This window comes from Pseudorca crassidens, chromosome 10 (genome assembly GCF_039906515.1).
Source record: "Pseudorca crassidens isolate mPseCra1 chromosome 10, mPseCra1.hap1, whole genome shotgun sequence".
NCBI classification, from domain to species: domain Eukaryota; kingdom Metazoa; phylum Chordata; class Mammalia; order Artiodactyla; family Delphinidae; genus Pseudorca; species Pseudorca crassidens.
Genome location: NC_090305.1, coordinates 67,780,709 through 67,805,147, shown reverse-complemented (window position 1 = coordinate 67,805,147; position 24,439 = coordinate 67,780,709). Strand labels below are relative to the sequence as shown.

Here is a 24,439-nt window from a genome sequence, read left to right as displayed (position 1 = left end):
TTGTGGATTGGATGTATTTTGTGAATCCAGGTGTGAAACATAGACCATCTGAGAGTCCTGGAATACTATATGCCACGTATGCTGTGCAGATGGGGATGGCATCGCTGGTTATTGCCCTGGAGTTCCCTTTGTTACTCAGCTGTGGAGCTGGCGGTCAGCCACACTGGCCAGGCTTCCTTGGCCTCAGGTGATGGCATCGCTAGGCCTTATTTTGAGTTTGATGCTGAAGGTAGATGGATCACCATTCCCTGTGTGATGGTGTATCCACATGATATGGGTCCCCACCTGGGCAGTGCAGATTTGATTCACTTGTTGATTCCATTGATGTTATCCTTGAATGGCCGTTTTCCATGGGCATCTGCAGGAGTCATGAACAGGGGTTGTGGGTGCTGAGCAAAGCATTATGTTTTGCCATAATGTTTATCCCCACAAAGATTGGGACTTGAATGTTCAGTTGTCCCACGGCCAGGCACCTGACCACAATGTCAGTTCATGGTGTACTGCCCACGAATCAGTGAAAAATGTAACAAGGTGGATTTTGGGGGATGTCTTCCAGGGTGGCTACACAGCCCACAGCTCCACCCACTGAGTGGAGCACCCTTGTTCATGCACAGGTATAAACAGGTACCTTGGAGGCTGAACAGCTGCATGTGGTGCAGCCCACACACCTGCCTTTAACTTAGCTGATCCATCCAGGAACAGGAACAGGCATCTTCGGGAAATGGGTGAGCTAAAGACATGAGGCTATAATCCAGATGTGTCAGTGATTACATTATGTAAGTAGCCCTGTGTTAACCAGGTTTTCTACTTTCTGTTTCTGATGTTTTCACATCCCACATAGCCACAAACACCCCACACATCCCAGGGTTAGCAGATGCCTAGAGACAGCAGACTCTCTCCCTCAGCTCGCTTTTCACATGCAAACTGACCAGCACCCCACCCCACCCTCTCTGCTGCTGAGACTCTAACCCCCTGTCCTAATAGCCCCAGGGTCAGGCATCAACAACTTGGGCAGCCCCTACACCCCAGCCCCAGCTCACTGAAATTACTCAAGCTAGCCGATCCTAAACCTGGTCAGCCTCACCCTCAAGCCTCGTCCATTCCTTCCCTGGAGGACATCACACGGGCTTCCCCGCAGTGCCCCGCCCTGGCTCTCTGCTTGTCACTGTCCTCTCCTGTGGGCCAGCACGACCCACTCCTCCCCACGGGAACTGTGAGCAACAAACTCGCTCTGCACCAGCGATGGCTCCACAGCTGAATAAAACCCAAACCCTGGGGACATAGGAACCACTGAGAGAGACAGAGACAGAGAGGGAGGAAGAGAGAGGGAGGGAAAGAGAAAGAGAGAAACAATTTAGGCAAAATGTAGGTGACCCTGGGAATAGAGAATATGAAAGTTTTTTTTGTACATTTTCTACTTTTCTGTAAATTATTACCAACTAAAATGTTTTTGAAATTTTTAAAGTTACAACACTGAGGGATTGCATAAGCATTACATTCCTTTTATTTGTAAACTGCTTCTACTCTTCGGTCTAATTCTTGCCCCTAAGACCTTGTTATAGTTGCACGCTTCTCTTGGAAATAATGAGCCAATAAAACATTATTTCCTTTTATGTTGCTTAAGACATATTTTAACCAGTATTAATCTAATTTTTGCAAATTAAACAGAATAAATAAAATTTCCATTTACATAAATGTACACAAACACACTGCCACAAACACCCACACAACCACACTGACACTATACCCCTACACTCACATATAAACCTGCACATGCCCACTCACAACACCCGTGCACACATGAATGCCCAGCCATACATACACATACACACCCCTGAATTACATACACACACAAACACTTTATACACTCCTCATACACACACATCCACACACACATTTTAGAAATCCCCATACTCGACTCTACTGATACATCCCACACAGAAGAAACATCCCACACTCATAAATCCCCCACAAACCCACACACACCCAGACACACATCCCACATACACATTTCAGACACACCCTGACACCTACACATATACCCACAAACTCACACCAACATTCATTCTATACAACTTCACATACACACAAACTACACTCAAACCCACACACACACTCTCACACACCTAGGAACACAACATACTGATACTCTCACAAACACACTGCACAACACTTCCAACACATACATACACCTTGACATTTTAACACCCAACGATCCAACCCCCATCCACACACACACACAGAAACACAGAAACATTTTTGAGAATAAAAGTAGGCAAAAGCCTATGGAAATGTTCCAGATTCAAGGAGGCAAATGAGACCTGACAGCTTCCTGACACACCTGACCCTAGGCAGGAACCTGTAACGCAGGTGAGAAACTCTGTAAAGCACATGATTATATCATCTGACATATAAGAAAAAGTACTGTATCCATGTAAATGTATAGACTTGATAATTGCTCTGTAGTTATATAAGAGGCTACCCCTAATCATAAGAAATACAAATAGAATTCTATGAGGCTAAGGAAGCCAGCTCTATCTACCACCTTAGCTTTAGATAACTTCTCTGTTTTGGTTTCCTTCTCTGTGACAGCACGGAATAAGTCTATGTTCTAAGTAACAGTTAGTTCTCCGTTTTACCAACAATAAGTAATGTTGCCAGTGCTTCGAAGAGTGGAGAGTCTAGTTTCACAAAATCTCATTCAATAGAGCTGAGATTCAAAAGAATCACGAATAGAAGATCGAGTCCCCAGGGGAACCCCAGCTGCTAGCCTGCTGCCTGCCAAGACACCAGGGCAGAAAAAACTGCAGGCAGTTCCCCTTGGAGGTCTCCATGAGCCCTCAAGCTTTCCCTGCAGTACCCACAGATGGCCAGCGGGGGCGATCTCAGAGCAACACCTTCAAGTTACTAGTCTCCCTAGGCAGCAGCAGCATATACTTCCCTGCCAGGGCACCTGCGCTGCTACCAGAAAAACCACCTCCCTAGGGACCAACTCATCCATTGGGTACAGTAGGCACTGTACCTACGGACCATGATACTTCTAGGGACCCACAAAAATATTTTAATTTTAATTCCTTTTAAGAACAGAATATTAACATGACTATAATAGCAATGAATATATAACATTATATCTAGCCACGATTGTATTCAACTATGTACGAATGCAGTTATAAAATGTAATTTTTAATACTTTTCTGTGGATGAATGGGTCCACGAAGGTGAAAGTGCCTAGGACCCATGAAAGTGACAATGTAGCCCTCTGTCTCCCCTGCCAGCTTCCTGTCCTGCTCTGGCTGAGGTGACACAGAGGCAGAGTGACACACAGGAGAACAGGGGGCTGCAAGTAGGACCCCAGGGACCAGGGCAGCCCTGACCCTCGGGCTGAGGCTAGAGAGACCATGGGGGCTGAGGGACGAGACTTTTGGGCTCTGACTGGCAGGGGCATTGCCGAGTCAGAGCACAGGCAGTCTGGAGGGTACCCCGCCCTACTGTGCCAGCTGCTACCTTCTAATGGCCACATGGGAAAGGCTAGTGCAGAAGGGCCAGTTTGGTGCCCTCAGGGAAGTCCACTGTGTGCATGGGCTGCATTTAATTCATCTCCTCCTGCTCTGATGGGGATTCCAAGTGTCTCTCTGGGTCCCTGCACTGACAGACGAGTCGGCACTGTGCCCTGAGACTAACACACTCTAACTATTGTCTCCTGACTCTCTCACCCTCTGAGATTCACATTTGGCCCCTATGAGGTCCTTGAACTTCCTTCTCTACCTAAATGACAGACCAACCCCTTAAAGGAGATAATGTTGTTCCCAATTACAGATAGAGAGACAGAGGCCCAGAAAGATCAATTCTCCTGCTCAGGGCCACACGGGCAGGAGAGCAATTCCTTTCAGACATCTAGACCCCTCAGAATTCTCTCCCTCTGCCCCACTGAGGCTGACCTGGAGTCCCCTGTCCCGTCTCGGGAGCCCCCAAACTAACTCCTGAGACCTCACTGGTGGGGCTCAAGGGCAGGGTCCACAAGGACCTTGCCTGATTACAGCCCAGATTCCCTCCTTGGCACAGCAGGGGTCTGGGGGATGGAGAAGCCCCTCCTTGTCCTCACTCATTCCCTCCCTCTTCCTTACCTCTTGCTCTCCTCCACTCGCTGTGTTTGGCTTCTGTGCTGCCCCCCACTGAAGTTAGTGGCCTTCACATCTGCATAAACAATAGGAAAATATTAGGAGTCATCTCCCTGGGCCTCGTGGGCTCCTGTCCTACTCTGGCCACTTTGTAAAATCCTCAACGCCCCTTGGCTTACAGCACCACGCCCACCCCACTCCCCTCCTGCACCACCACCCTGGACGCCTCGGGCTCTTCTCTCTTCTCTCCACATCAGGCCCCGCGCCTGACCCACCTGGGCCGAGTGGGTGAACTCTGCACAGCTCCACCACCATCACAGGCCACGTTCCCTAGAAGCAGGGCCTCAGCTGGGAAGTGAGAGGCATCTGATTTATTGAGGAGTGTTGTCCGGAGGAGGGAGGCGGAGGGGAGCAGGATAGGGCAGAGGAAGGAGCTGAGCAGGGACGTGCTCTACCCTGAGATGAGCTTCAGCCTCACCCACAAAAGCCTGGAACCCCTGCTTTAGGACTGACTGAGGCGGGGGCTGGGCTTTGATGTCGCCTCATAGTCAGTCCCCATCCACAGGCTGAGGGCAGAGGGGACACAACCCCCCAGGCATCTCCTGGGAGGCTGTGAAGGCAGCTGTGAAGGGGGCACCTGTGAGCCATTAGCATCCATATTGCACATTTCAAACAGATGGGGGACGGGGCGGGGTGGGGGGGCAGCCGCCCAGTGAGGGGTATCTGGGCAGGGCGCTCACAGCACCTGTTGCCCAGTGCCCCACCCAGGGAAACTGGCATTTCATGCCCCTGGCATTTCAGAACCAATGTGGTCAAAACTGAACAGTCACCTCCCCCACACTCATCTCATATCTACACCAGGACTCTGACCAGCCCATGATCACATTCTCAGAACCCACCCCTTGCATTGTTCAACCTGTCAGGGAGTAAACCTGCCTCATCCCCTCTGCAGTGACTCCATCCCAGTCAGCCCCACACTCTCTCAGCTTCTGTGACAACCCTCCTTCTATTCTCCCTTCCCTCCTCTCCCCTTGGCCATTGCCCTGGGGCGACACGTCCTTGCGGCTCCCTGATGATTCACCCCTCGTGAATACACATACACACACACACACACACACACACACACACACACACGCACACGCACGCACACATACACACACACACACTGAAGCCAGGGTGTTGGCTAACGTGGACAAGGATCTGCTTTCCCCTCTAAAATCATCTGGCTCGTTATTGCTTTTCCAGACCTGGGTCTGTCCATCTCTCCAGTCCCACCCTGACCCACCCCCTTGCATGCCTCCCTTGAGCACTGAACTGAGTGTCACTTCTCACTCTACCATGCCAGTCCCTCTGCTTGTCCTAAGCAGTTTTCTCCCCAGAGCACCCTCTTTCCCCCTTGCTGGGCTCAGGTCCCCTCCATTGCACACCCATCACACTGTAGCCATCACATGCAAATGGAACTCACCATCCAGAGTTTTACTCTCAGGGAGGACTGACAATGCTCTATGCCATTCATGAAAGTCTGTTACCTGTTTTCTCAGGGGTAAGAGGTCTAATGATCAAACAGCAGACTCTCTCACCAGTCAGTCACTGTAGAAGGCACTGACAAGGCCTCTATGCCTCCCTGCCTGTTTTGTCTCCTTCTCAAAGGTTGCAATGGAAAAAATGTTTGTGTCATCTCCTTTCTGCTATCAGTGGTCATGTATGCATGTTGAGGGCCTGGTCCCAGGCAAGGGACATATGGCCAACTCCGATGTAAAATATGAAAGGGCAAGACAGGGCTGAGGCTATAGGTGGGTTGCCATGGAAGCAGGATGGGCAGTCACGGGAGGAAATTGGAAACAGATGTGATCAGCACAGGCCCATATCATCCTGATGAGTGATCTGTCTCTCAGGTTGGGCAGTGATGTACCAGCTATGACAAAACTGATGGGTAACATTTGCTGATTTCCATGGTGGAAATACTTTCACCAAGGCCAATTTCAAGCTACCAAGAGTTTAACAACCAGCTCAGAAAAATCCTGACCACTTAACAGTTGGCAATGGCAAGCCTGTATCCTCTGGCACAGACACAACACAGCTCCCTGGGTGTCCTCTGTAAAGTTTCCTCCCCCAACTTGCATTGATGTAGAGTGAGAAGCATGAGGTTCCTCTAACCTGCCTGAGATCAGCCCCACCTGCTCACCAAGAGAAGACAAGCCTGACAGGTAGCAAAGTAAATGCTCTGTGAGATCCTGTCCTCTGTCCCTCTCAGAGAGGGGAATCTGTGTCTTGGTACGGTTGGCCCACAAGCAGACCTAAGACAAGCATTTAGTGGAAGTAGTTTGTTTGGGAGGTCATTCCAGAAAGCACCAGCACGAGTGTAGAGAAGGGAGACAGGGCAGGATCTGAGTCAGAAGAGGACGTGTCAATGAACAGGTCACAGAAGTGGGCGACAGGGGCTTAAGCCAGCTGGGGACCTCAGGAGGAGGTGTGACATGTCTGGGAGTGGACCCCCCAAGAAGTGAGGAAGAGGAGGTATTTTTCTACCAAGTCCCCCCAATAATTGGTTGAGGCTGCTCCCTGGGTTCAAACTCCCCAGTGTTTCCAGTCTGCCCCAGAGCAAAGGTCAGCTAGAGAATGGGGAGTGGGCAAGACATGGACAGTGTCTGAAACACCCAGGCAAACAGATATGTGACCTGTGTGTCACTCTTTGTATCTCTTACACTCATGCAGAACTCTTCACCCCAATGAGCAGGATGCTTCTTTTTAATGGTAAAAAAACATTTATATACCTTTGATCCCTAAACACAAGCTCACAGGGACTTCCCAGGTGGTCCAGGGTTAAGAAGCCGCCTTCCAATGCAGGGCACGTGGCTTCGATCCCTGGTTGAGGAACTAAGAGCCCACCTGCCGTGGGGCAACTAAACCCGCATGCCGCAACTAGAGAGAAGCCCACGACAAAGAGCCTGAGCACCACAACGATGACCCAGTGCAGCCAAAAATAAAAATAAACACAAGCTCACAACTGAAATCTGGGACCCAGCTGAAGAAACAGTGATGTGTCTCAATGCCAAAGGAAAAGCAAGGAGGGGTGGGCTTTCCAGAGTTAAGATTGTCAAGGGCAAGTGAAACGCTATGGGCATTGTACCTGTAGGCTTAACCCTGAGACTGAACTGCATCTCTGAGTGTTTAACAAAAGCCTGGCCCCTCCAGACTGTCACCTCCATGTGAGCAGGGACAGCATCCCCACCAGCACTACACACAGAGCAGGTCTCCTTAAGTCCCTACTGGGTGTTGGAGGAGGAGGGCAGAGGTGTGTGAAGGGCATGGGAGGGACCCGAGAATGGAGATGCTGTGCTGGACCTCTTGGCCCTGGCCTCTCCCCATGCCCTCCTGGAAGGAACAGGGGCCTCACCCATGACTGTGTTTACAGGAGTGATCTCTCTCTCTCTCTCTCTCTCTCTCTCTCTCTCTCTCTCTCTCACACACACACACACACACACACACACACACAAAAGAGGCTACCTGGAGCTAAGGACTCGGTCCTGGTAAGTGGGAGGAGAGGAGACAAATGAAATTGACGCCTGGAGTAAGTTGCTTTCACAAGAATTTATTTCTCAGAGTCTAGAAGTCTGAACCAGGGCAGGCAGACCCTTAGGTCTTTTCCCTGGGCTCACAATTCACCCAATTAATCTGATTATTGGGACGATAATTGGGCCATACTTCTTCCAACCTCTTAGTATCTTCCTACCCAGGCTTCTCAGTCCTCTGACACTCTGGGGCTATGCAACAGGAAGAAACAAGTTACTATGGAAAATGGGCCCAGGGTAAGACCAGAATCCTCCCCACGTGGACATCCCCACTAACTGGGTGACTTCAGGAGACTTTGGGCCCCAGTTCACTTTCTGGCTGTGACCTTTGGAGCATGTGGTTGAAACCCTACATCCACAGACAGATGAGGAAACTGGGGTCCACAGATGGCAAGGGGTTTCCCAGGGTCACAAGCCCATCCCAGCAAAGCTAGACGGGAGTAGGGGCTGAAAGCACATTACTCTAGCCAGTGCCTCTCAGAATTCAGCACAGTCGGAATCCACTGGAGGCCTTGTGAAAATACAAATGGCTGGGCCCCAGCCCAGAGTCTGATTCAGGAGGTCTGAGTGTGGCCTGGGAATCTGCCTTTCTGTCAAGTTCCCGGGTGGGACCCCACTTAGAGAACCACTGCTCTAAGGGATGGCAGAGCCAGTCCTGGAGGCCTGGGGCGCGGGTGAGGGAGGGGCCAGGTAGGAGGGTCTTTCTCTGCCCTGGAAGGGGCAGTGGGTATTTGGTCCAAAGGATGTTCCTCAACGCACCCTGTTATTAGCTCCACAACACAGAACGGGCCACTCACCACAGTGCAAGTGATATCGAAGTTGTCCCTGATCTGAGCCAGGGTGACTGTCCCCACACACTCTTTCACCAGCTGTAAGGGGGAGGTTCGAGCTCAAACTGGAACCCCCGGACCATTGCCTCCCAGCCTCAGCCCAGGGGCTAGAAATCTTCCCCAAAGCCCCCTATTCAGCTCCCTGGGAAGCATCCACCAGCACTCTAAGCCCCCAGCCTCACCCCATTCTCCTTGAAGTCACACTGCTCCGGGGGCTGCTGGGTCGTCCTGGGGCACACGGTCTCCTTCACCGTGAAGCTCACAGGCTTTGGGGTGTCCAGGTTCTCATCCTGGTCAAGGATCAAAGTGGGGTGACTGGGCTCAAGCTCATGCTTCCTTCTCTGATCTGTCTCCCTGCCCCTCACCTAGACGGCAGCCTCTTCAGCCCCTCCTGTGTGCCTGGCCCTGGGTTTGGTGCTGGGTGCACAAGGGAAGGGGACAGAGCCCACTCCTGGACTCATGGGCACACAGAGAGCAGGAGGGGACCTCAGACCAGCTCTGATGAGAACACCTTCCCCACGGAGGGGCTGAGGCAAGTCAGGGACCACCTGCAGGGAAAGACCTTGTCACTGGAATCTCCAAGCTGAGCAGAGCCCTCCCTGGTAGGAAGACAATGAGGAACAGATGGGACTTAAAGCAGGGAAGTCACATCACAGACCGAGTAACCATCCCCCCTACCCTGGAGCTCCCAGAAAGCCCTGGAGCCCAGGGCACCTGTTCCCACAGTAGAGATGCTAAGGCAGGAAGCTCTCATGCTGGGAGGGGACCCAGCTCTGGGAAGGTTTCCTGGAAGAAGTGGGAGCCCACCTAGAGGGAGAAGTCCCTTCCTGACAGGAGGTACAGCCTGAGCAGAGGCGGTGACAGTGTGGCCATGGCTGGCGGGAGACAGCCCCCTCCCCAGGGTCCTCCTGACTCACGGCCTTGGGAGGCGGGTCCAGCTCCAGGAGGCGGTAGAGATTAGCTTCTGAGGACCGCTCGTTGAGCTGATCCAAAGCACGAATCACGGCCTCGTTGTAGCTGAGGGTCTGGGCGCTGGCTGAGGGCACCACTAGTCCCAGCAGCAGTAGCCACAGTGACCACCGCCCCAGGGTGAGGCTGGCCCTCTGAGTCTCCATGGTCCCCAAGTCGGCCTCCTCCCAGCATGCAGGACCCTCCTTTATGCCCCTCCTGGGCCTGATGCAATGGCCCAACCACGCGTCTTCCTGACCTGCCCCATCCCTGATCTCCTCCCCGGCTGTGAGCTGGACTTGCCTCAGCCCCTGCTGTTGCCTCACGGGGTTGCTGGGCAGTGGGAGCGGGAAGCCTCCTGTGGAAGGTGAAGAAATGGTTTCTCCATCTCCCTGACAATGTCTTGGCCTCTCCTGGGGCCCATGGGGAGTGTCATAGGCAGGGTTGCTCAAGAGCATTGAGTCCTCCAGGAGAGGGAAGACCAGGCTCTGTCTTACGTCCCCTCTGCCTCCACACTCTGGCCTCCTCAGGAATAGGGTAAAGGAGTGTATTCAGCACTCAATCTCCTCCTCTAGGCACTGTCTGGCACAGAGTAGCCATCAGTTAATGTCGATGAGTGGATGACTGTACCAGCTTCTTCTAGAGCCTTACACACCTAGCCAAACCCTAGGCAGACAGTCAACCCCACACCATCTTGTCTTTTGGGCCCAGCCCTCAGCCAGTCAGGGGCTTGGCTCCATTTGTCCCCTCTCCTGGATTCTTCTCCACTGACTTTCTCACTCTAAAAATGTCCCATCCTAAGTCCCTGCCAGCCGTGGCCTATTGCCCTGGCCCCTCCCAACCAAGCCTCAAGAATAGTCATGTAGAATTTTAAAAGTTCAATCTGGGATTCCTTATGAAAAGTTCCAGCAAAGCAGACTTAAAGGAGCCTATATGGTCAGTCACTTTTTCTTGCTGTACTCATATAAATAATCAAGCCAAGTTTATTGAAACTAGACTTAATTTGCAAGCAAATTAGTCTTAAGTTGGTTATCTTTGATAAAAATGGGGGTAATTTTAGACAGAAAAATTATGTTTCAGTAGAAAATTTAATATGTACTTGAGGATATTAAATACTAGTTCTGTTAATTGTCATTGAGGTTTTGTTGTCTACCTATAAACTGGTCTGCATACTGATTTCTCCTCATTTCCTCTAATATCTGGCTACAACTCTCCAAACTAATGTTTCAAATTTTTCTCCCATCCTCCTGACTTGGAATCATTGAGAACTAAAACTGCCCTTTTCCTGAAGCTATGCAGGCTAAAATAGGACACTTAATATAAATTTCAGAGAAATCACCGTAACAGCTCATGTATGGACAATCTTCATGTCTGTTGCTGCGTGGGCCACTCAGAAGCATCACCAGAGATTCAAACTGTGACCCGGGAAAATCTATTAGATTGCCACTGTCTGCCCTCACTCCATTTGAAGAGGATTTAAGCCCAACACCTAGAAATCTGGCTGCCTTCAGAAGTCAGAAATTGGGATTACAATCTGCTCCAGTCACACACCTTTGTTTTTTTTTAAATTTTTTTTGTTTTGATTGTTTCCATAGAAATGCCTCTCATTAAATACCTGATTGCTTGTACTCTGTAGGCCTAACTTGGGGAACCCACCTGCATCACTGCTTCCGAAAACGAGGCACAACCTTTTAACTAAACTGATCTATTCTCAGGACTAAGAGACTGGTTTGATGAGATATGGAGCAACCTACCAACTCTGGACAGGCTCAGACCTATTTCACAGGATGGTGCCAAATATTAACATTTTCCACAATATTATGCAAATCCTTGAACAAATTCCTAGGACCCTCAAGATCACTGACCTATTATCATGGCTGAAACCTTCAAGTTTGGGACAATGGCTCTAAACTGTATTTCAGACTATTGCCTGTATAATTATTATAAGATTTGCTACTACAGTCACTGAGGAGAACAGTATGGAGGTCCCTTAAAAAAAAAAAAAACTACCATACGACCCAGCAATCCCACTACTGGGCATATACCCAGAGAAAACCATACTTCAAAAAGATACATGTGGGCTTCCCTGGTGGTGCAGTGGTTAAGAATCCGCCTGCCAATGCAGGCGGCACGGGTTCGAGCCCTGGTCCGGGAAGATCCCAGATGTCGTGGAGCAACTAAGCCCGTGTGCCACAACTACTTAGCCTGCACTCTAGAGCCCACAAGCCACAACTACTGAGCCCACGTGCCACAACTATTGAGGCCCGCATGCCTAGAGCCTGTGCTCTGCAACAAGAGAGGCCACCGCAATGAGAAGCCCACGCATCACAACGAAGAGCAGACCCCGCTTGCTGCAACTAGAGAAAGCCTGCGGGCAGCAACGAAGACCCAACACAGTCTAAAATAAATAAATAAATAAATAAATAATTTTTAAAAAGATACATGTACCACAATGTTCATTGCAGCACTATTTACAATAGGCAGGACATGGAAGCAACCTAAATGTCCATTGACAGATGAATGGATAAAGAAGATGTGGCACATATATACAGTGGAATATTACTCAGCCATAAAAAGGAACGAAATTGAGTTATTTGTAGTGAGGTGGATGGACCTAGAGTCTGTCATACAGAGTGAAGTAAGTCAGAAAGAGAAAAACAAATAGCATATGATAACGCACATATATGGAATCTAAAAAAAAAAAACGGTACTGATGAACTTAGTGGCAGGGCAGGAATAAAGACGCAGACGTAGAGAACAGACTTGAGGACACAGTGGGGGAAGGGGAGGCTGGGACATAGTGAGAGAGTAGCACTGACATATATATAATACTAAATGTAAAATAGATAGCTAGTGGGAAGCTGCTGCACAGCACAGGGAGATTAGCTCAGTGCTTTGTGACGACCTAGCAGGGTGAGATAGGGAGGGTGGGAGGGAGACTCAAAAGGGAGGGGATATGGGGATGTATGTATACATATAGCTGATTCACTTCGTTGTAGAGCAGAAACTAACACACAATTGTAAAGCAATTATACTCCAATAGAGATGTATTTAAAAAAAAAAAGATTTACTACTGTAATCCTATTTAGATGTGTTTCTGGGTTATAACCTCTGACTTTTAGCATATCAACTACCCAGGTAGTTAAGGTCCTCACCATCGACTCTGATGCCCAGGCATCACTTGGTGGATTGCAGTGTAAACGCTGACAGTTGATTGTTTTTTTCTTTCTCTCTTTTCTTTTCTTTTTTGTAATGCAAGTGCCTGATTTAAGCTTTGACAGCCAGGCATCCACTTCAAAGGTGGCTATCTTGAATAAACATGTTGTCAGCTGCGTGACTAGATTAAAAAAGCCAGGCCACCTCCCCCTACTGAGGGTCCTTTGTTTCAGATTTCTTTAACTGATCATTTGGGCCACTTGTTTTTTCTCTTCCTGTGCTTTAAATTCCTGCTCTTATGTTTTAAATTCACCAATAAAAAGTGAGCCGTTAGAAACCCTAGGCCCCCATCCTCAACTGCAATAAAAGCAGGACCCCAGGCCCATATTCTCTTTCTCTCTCTACCCTAGATGTCTTTGAGTGGCTCCAGTCATGCCACATAATTTCCCAGTCCCATAAATAATGAAACTTGTTTTTTTCAAAGTTCTCTGATGGCGATTGGTGAAGGGCATCGTGCAGTTATAATCAGAACCCCAAGGGCTGGTCCTGTCACAACACTGGCTGTTGATAGTCTGAGACCTGCACACAACACTGACCCTTGAGAGTCCTGCTGAGAGTACTCAGCCAAGGGCTGCCTTCCTGGAGACAGCCGGGCTCAGGCAGAAGGCCATAGTTCCCCCTTCAGGAGCCTTGGCCGAAGAGGTGCTCTCACGAGGCCCAGCTCAGTCCTAGGCCCAATTCATTTCTCGAATGTCTGACCCTCCCAGAAGGCCCACTGCCCACCCCTCAAATGGAGCTCCCACATCTTATGCTAGCAAACCTGCCAGCTCCCACAACTGCTACAGCCAACCACTTCCTTTTCCACCCTGCCTCCCTCCACAGCCCCTTGGAGAGCCAGGGCTGCATCCCAGCCCTCTGCCTGTGCACAGCCCTCACCATGTCCAGCTGTCCATCTCAGGGGCCATACCCACCAGCCAGCCACAGGGTCCCTGTGCAGCCAGCTCTCTCACAGTGAGTTCTGCCCATTGGATCTTCTGGGGTCCTTATCTGTAAGCCAGCTGACCTCCATGGGGCCTGCCTCAGTTTACTAGAGATGTACTAATAATACGGACCCTCCCAAAGCGAAGGTTTGGAGTCTCAACCAGAACTTTCTCTGATGAAGGAAATATTCTGTATCTGTGCTATCTAGTATGGCAGCTATTAAACACACATGGCTACTGAGCGCTTGAAATGTGACTTGTGCAACTGAGGAACTGACATCTTAATTCAATTTTCATTAATTTAAGTGGCCACATGTGTATAAGACAGTGGTAAAGATCCTTTTTTCTTTGGTCTCTTTGCAAAATTTTTCTCCTCCTTTATAGCTCCATATTCCAAGGTGTTTGGGGCAAGAGGATCGCCTTTAACAACCCCGAAAATCTTAGGCCTTGCCCACTCAGCTCAGGACCAAAAGGAACCTCTTAGGATTTGCAGAAATTGACTGTCGTCCTGTCCACACTGACTTGAGAGGGAATAGAGCTCTCAAAGGGAGGCCTTTGTCCCAGAACCATGTTCTTCCTCGCAAGTACCGCTGACCTTCGCTCCACCCCTGCTGCGACAGGAAGGGAGAATCATAGTGCTATTGCCATTTCACAGATGAATAAACTGAGGCCAGCCCAGACCAGGATAAAGCAACTTGCCCAAGATACCAAACTACTCAGAGACAGATGTAAGGCTGAGGCTCCAACCTCTCCCAGCTTCAGCTCACCCTCTCATCCCCCTCTTCCCCTTGCAGATGATGGGAGGACAGCCAGAAACCATCTTGAAAAGGGTAAGTTCTCATGCTTACCATACATCCCAGAAATTCCACTCCTAGGTATTTACCATCAAGAAATGAAAACATTCCTCCACACAAAAATTTGTACAAGAATGTGCAAAGCAACTTGATAATAGTCAAAACCCAGGAACAACCCAGATGTCCATCAGCAAGTCCATCAAATCGCAGGACATCCACACGATGGAATGCTACTTGCCAGTAAAAAAGAACAAACTGGTGATATGTGCATCACGAATGAACCTCATAAACATTATGCTAGACATTATGATAAGTGAAAGAAGTCAGATGCCAAAGATCACATATTGCATGATGCTATTTATATGAAACCTCCAGAAAAGGAAAAACTATCGTGATAGGAAATAGATCAGTGGCTGCCAGGGGCCAGGGTTAGGAAGACAAGGTAGACTGCAAAGGGCCGTGAGGGAACATTTGGGACAATGAAAATGTTCTACATCCTGATTGTGGTGATGGTTGCACGACTGTGCATTTTTGTCAAAGCTGAAATAATTACATTAAAACTGTGAGTTTTATGGTAGATAATTTATATCTCAGTTTCAAAAGTTTTAGAGCAGGGGGGGAAGCGCCGGCAATGTGTGGGCAATTGTTCGGTCTCCCCAGCTCTCCGTGGCCGCAGAGCCCACGCTCACATGAACTGGCCCTTGAGCCACTGAAGATGACAGAAAGGGGTGAAGGCAAGGAAGAGCAGTAGCCCTGCAGCTGCCCCCTCCCTGCCAACTCAGGAAGGCTCTGAGTGTGCCCAGGGAAGGGAGGCCCCAGCCATGCTTAGGAGACCACCAACCTGGGCCTGGGGCAAGCCCCTAGCCCACTCTGTTTCCATTACCTCTGTGAAGTGAATGTGAGGGCTGCATGGATTAAGTGGGTACTTCTCAGAGCATGTTCCATGGACTAGGGGTGGTCGCGCAAGATTCCCAAGAAAAGGGTCCCATGGTCAAAGAAGTATGTGAACCCTCCCTTGCTGTTTCCCGGAGACTTACAATACACGTTAGCTTACTAAAGGCTGTGAGAGTCCTGCAGGAAAGGAACATGTTTCACTCTGATTAACCCCAATTTCCTCAATTGTGCCCCTTTTTTCACAGAACACACAAACATCCCAGAAGGCCCAGGGCATGCCTTGGAGCCTGGATTTTAGGCTCAAAGGATTGGAATGGGTCCAGCCCCAAGTCCTCTAGGGCAGGTATTGCTCAGGGCTAGAAAGGTCTAGGTCCTGGAAACTGTCAGTGAAAATAATCAATAAGCAATCTATAATAAGAATAGAAGAGAGTTTTATTTGAGCCAAACTGAGGACTATAGCCCAGAAACCATCTTCTCAGATTGCTCTGAGAAACTGCTCCTGAGAACCGTGGCTCTCAGCACAGTTTTATATCTTCTCAGAACAAAGAATATTAAACATGTCAGGGATACATCTCTTCAAGGTTTCAAAAAAAAAAACAGACCAGCATGTCCACAGCGAGTCAGTATGTCCTTGGCACCTGGGAAGGGAGCCTTATCATCAAAGGAGGAGTACCAGCACTGGTGTCCCAGGAAGGGAAGCATTTAAGCTTTCCCCCATCCCCCACCCCAAGACACACGGCTTGCGGGATCTCAGTTCCCTGACCAGGGATTGAACCCGGGCTGTGGCAGTGAAAGCCTGGAATCCTAACCACTAGGCCACCAGGGAACTTTAATAAACCCTAAGCTTTATTTTTAACATGGGCATTTTTTTTTTTTTTTCCGGTACGCGGGCCTCTCACTGTTGTGGCGTCTCCCGCCGCGGAGGACGCGCAGGCCCCCCGGCCATGGCTCACGGGCCCAGCCGCTCCGCGGCATGTGGGATCTTCCCAGACCGGGGCACGAACCCGTGTCCCCTGCATCGGCAGGCGGACTCTCAACCACTGCGCCACCAGGGAAGCCCAACATGGGCATTCTTTACTTCTGGTCAATGTGCCCTTTACTTTAATAATTAAAACAGATATACAATGTATGTTTGATAGGCCACAAACAGGCTGTCTCAGTTACCATAAAATTCAAGTTAACTCGTGTATAAGCCAGAATGACTCTCCCATACCTCAATATGTGAAAATTTCTTTTATCAAAACCATGAGCCCTTCCTCTATCTGCCACCCCCCAACAAGGCACCTTGCCTAATGGGGGCCTTTGTCAACCAGTCATCAGCAGGATGGCACAAGAGGCTCTAACTCAACCAGGACAGGAGGGAGCCCCAGGAACAATTTCACCTCCCAGAGGCCCAGGGACTGAGAAAGACTGGGACAGGGCAATGTTACCACAAGTCCACCTTCCTGGTCTCCAGCCCCTTCCAGCCCCTGGCACAAAGTCTTTCCTCTCCTCCCAGGACAATCTGTGAGGTGAATAGCACCCAGGTGCAAGCTGTAAGGAGGGCCCAGCTGCTAGCCAGGACCTCTGACTACCAGAGGGAGTCAGACTCACTTCTCAGAAGTTTATTTCAAACTTCTCAGAAGTTTATTTCAAACTTCTGAGAAGTGTTTACACTACTTGCTTTGTTCTCTCTTGCTAATGCCTCTGTGTGGTACACTGATCAGGAGTCATTCCTCCCATTTCCTGGAGGGGTGCAACCGAGACCAACAGTGATCAAGAGGCTGACACATAAGATAAAGGGCCAGCTGAGACTAGCAACACAGGTTTGGGGCTCCCGGCCCTGAGCTTGTCCCACCCTGAAAAAGGCTCTAGAGGGACTTCCCTAGTGGTGCAGTGGTTAAGAATCCATCTGCCAATGCAGGGGACACGGTTCAAGCCCTGGTCAGAGAAGATCCCACATGTCATGGAGCAGCTAAGCCTGCGAGCCATAACTACTGAGCCCGCGCGCCTGGAGCCCGAGAGCCACAACTACTGAGCCCATGAGCCACAACTACTGAAGCCCAGGCGCCTAGAGCCCGTGCTCCGCAACAAGAGAAGCCTCCGCGATGAGAAGCCCACGCACCGCAATGAAGAGTAGCCCCTGCTCTCCGCAGCTGGAGAAAGCCCATGCACAGCAACGAAGACCCAAGGCAGCCAAAAAAAAGGCTCTAGAAGCAGAGCCCCAGAGACTGGGGTGCATTCACTTTTTCACACGTGGCAAGTCCCTCTAGCTGCCTTTTCTACCAACAACACTCCTCAATTCAGTCCCCAAGAATATTCTCCTGGGAAACAAGTGCCCTCTGGTGGCCTCTTTGAGTGCTACACCAATGTCCACCGGGGAAGAGCGGCAGAAAAAGTCAACCTTTTCAGAAGAGAAAAGGGACCACAAGGACCTGCCTCACCACCCTAAGCCATAAGTTCAGTTCATCTTCCTTGCGGGGAGAGGAGGGGAGAGGAATGCTGGTGTCTCGAGGCCCTTTCTAACCCCACTGCCTTCAGGATAACATTCACATCCTTAGTTTTCATTTACACCACAAACATTTCTCCTTCTGGCTACGAGTCAGGCTCTATGCTGCTGCTACTTGGAACAAGAGGCCGCCATGCCCCAGAAGAACTTTAAGGCTGTTCTCCCTCCCTGTGCCTGCTTCCCACCCTTGAGTGGCCAAATGGCTTCCTCTGTCATGACCTCTCCAAATAATTTTAAAAAAATTTTTTTATTGGAGTATAGTTGATTTACAATGTTGTTAAAGCATTTTTTTTTTTTTTTTTAGGAGCAACTGGACAGAGGTGGAAAATCTGGAGTACGGTGTCCTGAAATCCAAGTGCAGAAAATATTTCTAGAAGGGAGTAGTGAACTGTATCCAGTGCTATAACAGATGGCTGCTGAGCAGAGTAAGACAGGCATACGAATTGGTACGAGGTTCAGCAAAATGAAGGTCCCTGGAGAATTTGCCAGATGCCATTTCCACGGAGTCGGCAGGGTGAATGTCTGGTTGGAGTGGGTTCAAGAGAAAATGGGAGGTTGGGAGATTTGGACTGACATGTATACACTAATATGTATAAAAGAGATAACTAATAAAAAAAATACTTTTCCCAAAAAAAAGAGAGAAAATGGGAGGAGAGAAGTTAGAGACAACTTTTTTGCGTTTTATTATGAAGGAAAGGACTATAGCTGGAGGGGAAAGTGGGGTCAAGGGAAAGTTATTTTGTTACTAACAGGAAACATTTCACTGAAATATACTATTCATATAGAAAAGTGAACAAATCAGGAGCCTGCAGCTCAGTGAATTTCCACAAGGTGAGCACATTCATGTAAAAAGTCCTCCTCTTCCCTCTTGAGTCTGGGAACATATGTATATGTATAACTGATTCACTTTGTATAACTGATTCACTTTGTTATAAAGCAGAAACTAACACACCATTGTAAAGCAATTATACCCCAATAAAGATGTTAAAAAAAAAAAAGTCCTCCTCATGGCCTTTTCTAGTCACCACCACCCCAGAGATCACCAGGACCCTAATTTCTATTACCAAGGTTAAAAAGCAGGACTTTGTTTAACTTTATGCTGCGGAGTCAAACAGTATATCCTCTTCCATGTCTAGCTTACGCTCAACCTCGATTGTGAGATCGATCCATGGTGTAGTTTTTTTTGTTTTCTTAAATTTATTTATTTTATTTATTTATTTTTGGCTGCGTTGGGTCTTCGTTGCCTTGTGAGGGCTTTCTCTAGAGTGGAGGCTACTCTTCGTTGCGGTGCCCGGGCTTCTCATTGGGGTGGCTTCTCTTGTTGCGGAGCACGGGCTCTAGGTGCGTGGGCTTCAGTAGTTGTGGCACGTGGGCTCAGTAGTTGTGGCTTGCGGGCTCTAGAGCGCAAGCTCAGTAGTTGTGGTGCACGGGCTTAGTTGCTCTGCGGCATGTGGGATCTTCGCGGACCAGGCCTCAAACCCATGTCCCCTGCACTGGCAGGCAGATTCTTAACCACTGCGCCACCAGGGAAGTCCCAATGGTGTAGTTTTTACTTTTCATTGCTGTATGAAAGAACCTCCAGATACCCATTCTATGGTTGATAGGCATTTGGGTTGCTCTCTGCTGGAGCTAAAACGAATAACATGGCTATGAACATTTGTTTAAGTGCTTGTTGGTGCACTTTGAACTGTACTATACCTTCTGTGCCATCTCTTGCCATCCCAGAGCCTTCCTGTGGCTTCTTCCTCACCTCCCACCTCTACCGCTCACTCAACATGATGAAGACCTCTGCGTGGCCCCCTTCAGTGACTCCCTTCAGTCACCAGGATTGAACCATAGACTGGCCACTCCTGCCTTGCGGTGGCTTCTCCAGCCCCACCTTCCTGGGCCTCTCCTGCTGCATCCAGGCTTCAGTGCTGGTGCCCTCCAGAGCCAGCCTCCTAAAACACTCCCTGCACACCCTCAGTGGACATTATCATCCTTATGCTAATGAACTCCAAATCTCTCTCCCGAGTGCCAACCCCAGACAGTAGACAAGCCCAAAACTGAGCTCATCAGATTCCTCCAAGAACTGTGCCTCTTATTGTTGAAATAATGCCACCACCCACCCAGGTGCTTAAGTCCTTTCCTAGAAATCATTCTAGACTCCTCCCGTTCCCTCCCCCACCTCAATGACTCAGCTATCAAAACCCAGTGAGCTCCATCTCCTTCCTCAGCTCCTAAGGTCACTCACACCCCTCTTCCCATTGTTGAGCCCTCACCCCGCTTCCCACCGCCTCGGTTCAGGATCTTGCCATTCCCCACCGGAACTATTTGGACAGCCCCTTCCTTGTTCCCCAGGCTTCCCCACTCTCCCCCACTGACCCACCCTGCAGCAATTTTCATCCACCCTCCACACCCTCCACTGTCCACAGGATGAGGCCAATCCCTTCAGCATGCTCAATCTTTCAAGAATTGTCTCCTTCCTCCCACTTGTGTCCTCACAGCCATTCCCACGAGCCCATTCTGCAGAAGTAGTATCCTCACCTCCTGGCTTCTGAGGCCTCTTTCCTCTCCTTAAAAATCACCCCACCTCACCCCACCCCGAATCACCCTTTTCCAACAACCTACACCCTCAAGCTTCAGTAGCTTTAATCTCCTTTGGGAAGTCCCCCCTCCCTTCCCACTCCAGCTTTCTGAGTCTCCATCTCCACCCCTCCTCCTAGCTCCACCAGCCTGCCCCAGACAGCATCCATTATCATGATAATGCTTTCATCACTGCAAGCATTCCTCTGTGAGACTGTATTTGGCAGATGTAAGCCTGCTGAGGGTAGGGATTGTGGCATTTTATTTCTAGCACAAGGTTTGTCCCAGTAGGCAATGAATAAACATTTGTTGAGTGAATGAACGCAAGAACAGGGATGTTGAGCCAAGTAATAAACTACACAAAACAAGAGGAATGGGAAGGAATTTTTCTGAGATTTTTTTGGGGGGCCACTCTGCGAGCAGCTTGAGGAATCTTAGTTCCTGACCAGGGATTGAACTCAGGCCACGGCAGTGAAACCGCCGAGTCCTAACCACTGGACTGCCCGAGAATTCCCACTTTATTTTTTCATACAGCTTTTAAGATGAAAGGAGTCCTGCTGACACCATTATTAGCTTACTGAGCCTATCGGCCACTGCTTTTCAAAGTGTAGGTCACAGGCCATCATAACACATTTATTTTAGGGATTCATAACTAGGATTTTTTAAAAATTTCAAATTTTTTCATAGCTAGGATTTTTAAGTCACAAAAATAAAAGAGAAAACAGTGTATTACAGGTAGTACTGGGTAAATGATGTATTGAAAACTTTTTGATATGTGTGTTCCAGGTCATGGGTCCAAAACGTATGGGAGCCCCTGCTTTAAGCAGTTGGGGGGTTACAGGAAAGGGCTTCAAACAGAGGGTGAGAGGAGATCAGATTTGCATTTAGAAAGAGCATTTACGGGTCAAGGGCTTGGGAGTCCAGCCAGATCAGGTCAGCAGCGGGGGAAGAACAGGCAGGTGAAGGTGCCTTTTCCTGCCAAGGGCACTAGGCAGGGTCACAAGTCCGGTTAGGAAGGAAAGAGAAGTAAGTGGACTTGAGGTAAGTAGAGTTGTGAGTTGCCGGCGGGCCATTCTAGGTGAATTCAGATGTGGGGCAGGAATTCAGGCGAGATATTCCTATCAGTAACGGGAATTTGGGAGTTCTCTGCCGTAACGCAGGAGGCCAAAAAAGTACTGGGGGTGGGTTTCACTGTTCAGGAAGCACCCACGAAAGAATGCGCAGGGGTGGGGGTGCGGTTTCTGCTAGAAAAGTTTGTTATCCCAGAGCAGACATTTAACCATGAGACAAGATTTAGCCTGTGCTCAGAATACCATCCTACAGAGCTTGTTACCCAGCACAAACCAGGATAAACACAAATTATGTATTAGAATGTGTGGGATCTCTGGAATTCAGTGGCCTTAAAAGTCATTCAGTTAAGTGGTTCCCAAACCTGTGTTTCAGAACAATTCATAGAGCTTTCTGATTATACATATTCCAGGCAGGGCCCTACACCAAGCCTATGAAGTCAAAATATCCAAGGGAGACCAGAGAATCTCTATTTTCAAACAAGCTCCCCAAACTGGTAGCAATAAAAAAAAAAAAAAAAAGAGGAAATTTATCTGTTAATATGGAACCAACTCCAAGATATATGAAGTGGAAAAAAGCGAGATTCAGGACAGTGTTTATAACATGTTGTTGCCGTCTATGAAAAATGAAAAGTATGTGTGGCGGAATATGTACATGCACTTGTTACCACAGACACAGGCTCTAGGAGACACACACACACAAAGCTGGCCAGTGCTGACCAACGGGGAGGAAACAGGGTAGACAGGGATGGGAGGGAGATTTTGTCTAGGCCTTTTTTGGTATCATTTGAATTTGTCCCATGTAAATGGATTGCGAACTCAGTAAATAAATAACTAAGTAAAAGTCAAAACTCCCCAGATAACTGTAATGTAGAACTAGGATCTGGGAACCCTCGATGCTAGGTACTCCTCACCCCCACAGCATCTAAGACCCTGGTGATACAGACTTGTGGACTGCTCATTCCACCTTGGAAAGCTTTGTTAGTTCTGACTTTCCTTTTCAGTGTTAATCTGAAACCTCCAGGGAGGCTCACACTGCCTCAGGTAACCATGCAGAATAAATCCAATCTGGCTAACAGCACAGGTGGGTGAAAGAAGAATGGGCACATGTAAAATATTAAATCAGCCAGGGTTATCTTTTTCAAATATAAATGTAAACCTTTCAATTATTTCCCATTGCCCTTGAGATAAATTTGCAGAATGTGGTCTACAAGCCCCTGCAGAGTCTGTGCCCTCTGCAACAACCCCTCCCCTCGTTCTCTGCCACAAGGTGGGGAGGGGGGGACTCCTCCCAGCCTCAGAGATTTTGCTTAGGTTCTGTCCCTCTGCCCAGAACACGCTTTCTTCCACCTCCTAAGGACTTATCCTCCCGGACACTTCCTCAGAGATTCCCTGACGGTACCACACCAGATTAAATTCCCTTCTTAAACACTCTCAAAGCAGTCACACTTTTTCTTCGCAGCATGTATTCGATCTATTATGTGCTGAGGGTTTCCCTGAATCAGGCACTAGAGTAGAGAAAACGAAAGGGGGGGGTCCCTATCCTTTTGCGTTTATTATCTTTTTTTGAGGGGGATTAAATTATCACAGAAACCAGTGTAAACACGTGGTGCCTGGAATGTGGATGGTAACAGGGGAATGTGTCAATGACAGTATCTGACGGTAGAGCTTTCTTAAAAGGGTGGGTGTTAGCTGAGTGAAGAAGAGTATTCCAGGCAAATCTCCAAGGAAGCATTAACCCTGTCTGTTTGGATCTGGCAAATTGGTAGGCTCACAGTAGAGACTGAATGAACGAGTGAACAAAAATCGACTTGCCCCAAAGCAGAGCTAGATTAGAATTCAGACCTCTCAATTCACAGCGCAGGTCTCTTCCCTTCCCCCCAGAGCTGCTCCAGGACTTTGGAGAGCATTCCTGAGTGAATGGGGAAAAGGGTTTGGTTAAATTATTCCTTTTCTTTTGCTTTTATTTCACAATCCATGTACGCAAACCTTAAAAAAAAAAAAAGTCATCCTCAACACTTCATCAACCTTTTAAAAAAAAAATTTATATATTTATTTATTTATTTGGCTGCACCGGGTCTTAGTTGCGACAAACTGGGATCTTTGTTGCTGTGTACGGGATCTTTAGTTTCGGCATGTGAACTCTTAGTTGCGGCACGTGGGATGCAGTTCCCTGACCAGGGATCGAACCCAGGTCCCCTGCATTGGGAGCGTGGAGTCTTAGCCACTGGACCGCCAGGGAAGTCCCCAACAACATTTAGAAAGGAAAAACAAAAAAGGTTCTCTAACATTTCGGACACAGTTTTCATTCCAATACTTGGATTGCTGGTGGAAATGCTTCAGTATGTCAACCTACTTGGGCAAATCCCATTCAGGAAATGTCTGCTCGGGCAAGGACTTTCCATTCCTTTAACCATGAAACAAATATTGACTGTATAATTATAGTGTATGTCCATACAAAAAGTTCAAAATGTTGACCATTGTTTCTTTGAAGATGGTAGAATTATGGATGATTTTTTAAAATTATAACTATCTGTATTTTCTAAGGCTATAATTATTTTGTATTATTTGCATAATACAAACCTTTGAAAGCAAAAGCTTTTTATTTATTTTTTTAGTTGAAGCATAGTTGATTTACAATGTTATGTTAGTTTCAGATGTACAGCACAGTGATTTAGTTATACATATATACATTCTTTTTCATATTCTTTTCCCTTACAGGTTATTACAAAATATTGAGTATAGTTTCCTGTGCTATACAGTAGGTCCTTGTTCATTATCTATTTTACATATAGTAGTGTATATATGTTAATCCCATCCTCCTAATTTATCCCTCCACCCCAGCAAAAGCTTTTTAAAGAAATATTTAATGAATTTAACGGTAGGCCCAAAACAGAGGTAGTGGTCATAATCTCAACCAGACACCTAAAATAAATATACAATCTAAATAATCAAGAGTATTTGCTCTAAACATGCTATCTAAAGACAAGTCCTCTTAAGGACTGATTGCTGTACCTCTGCCTCTCT

At 48.2% G+C, this 24,439-nt stretch overlaps 1 protein-coding gene across 2 annotated transcripts; it reads right to left on the bottom strand.

The window, feature by feature from the left end:
- Window positions 1-7,689: 7,689 nt before the first annotated feature.
- Window positions 7,690-16,916, bottom strand: LOC137232403 (cathelicidin-5-like). Of its 2 annotated transcripts, XM_067754314.1 has the most exons (4): window positions 9,438-16,916; window positions 8,703-8,810; window positions 8,488-8,559; window positions 7,690-7,882 (listed from the first exon to the last, which is right to left on the bottom strand). In XM_067754314.1, exons 1-4 carry the CDS (start codon window positions 9,924-9,926, stop codon window positions 7,781-7,783), a joined length of 771 nt encoding a protein of 256 aa, XP_067610415.1. In that variant the 5' UTR covers window positions 9,927-16,916; the 3' UTR covers window positions 7,690-7,780. The 2 variants fall into 2 exon arrangements, with proteins under 2 accessions (XP_067610415.1, XP_067610414.1); XM_067754313.1 differs by having other exon boundaries at window positions 7,690-8,559.
- Window positions 16,917-24,439: the final 7,523 nt, after the last annotated feature.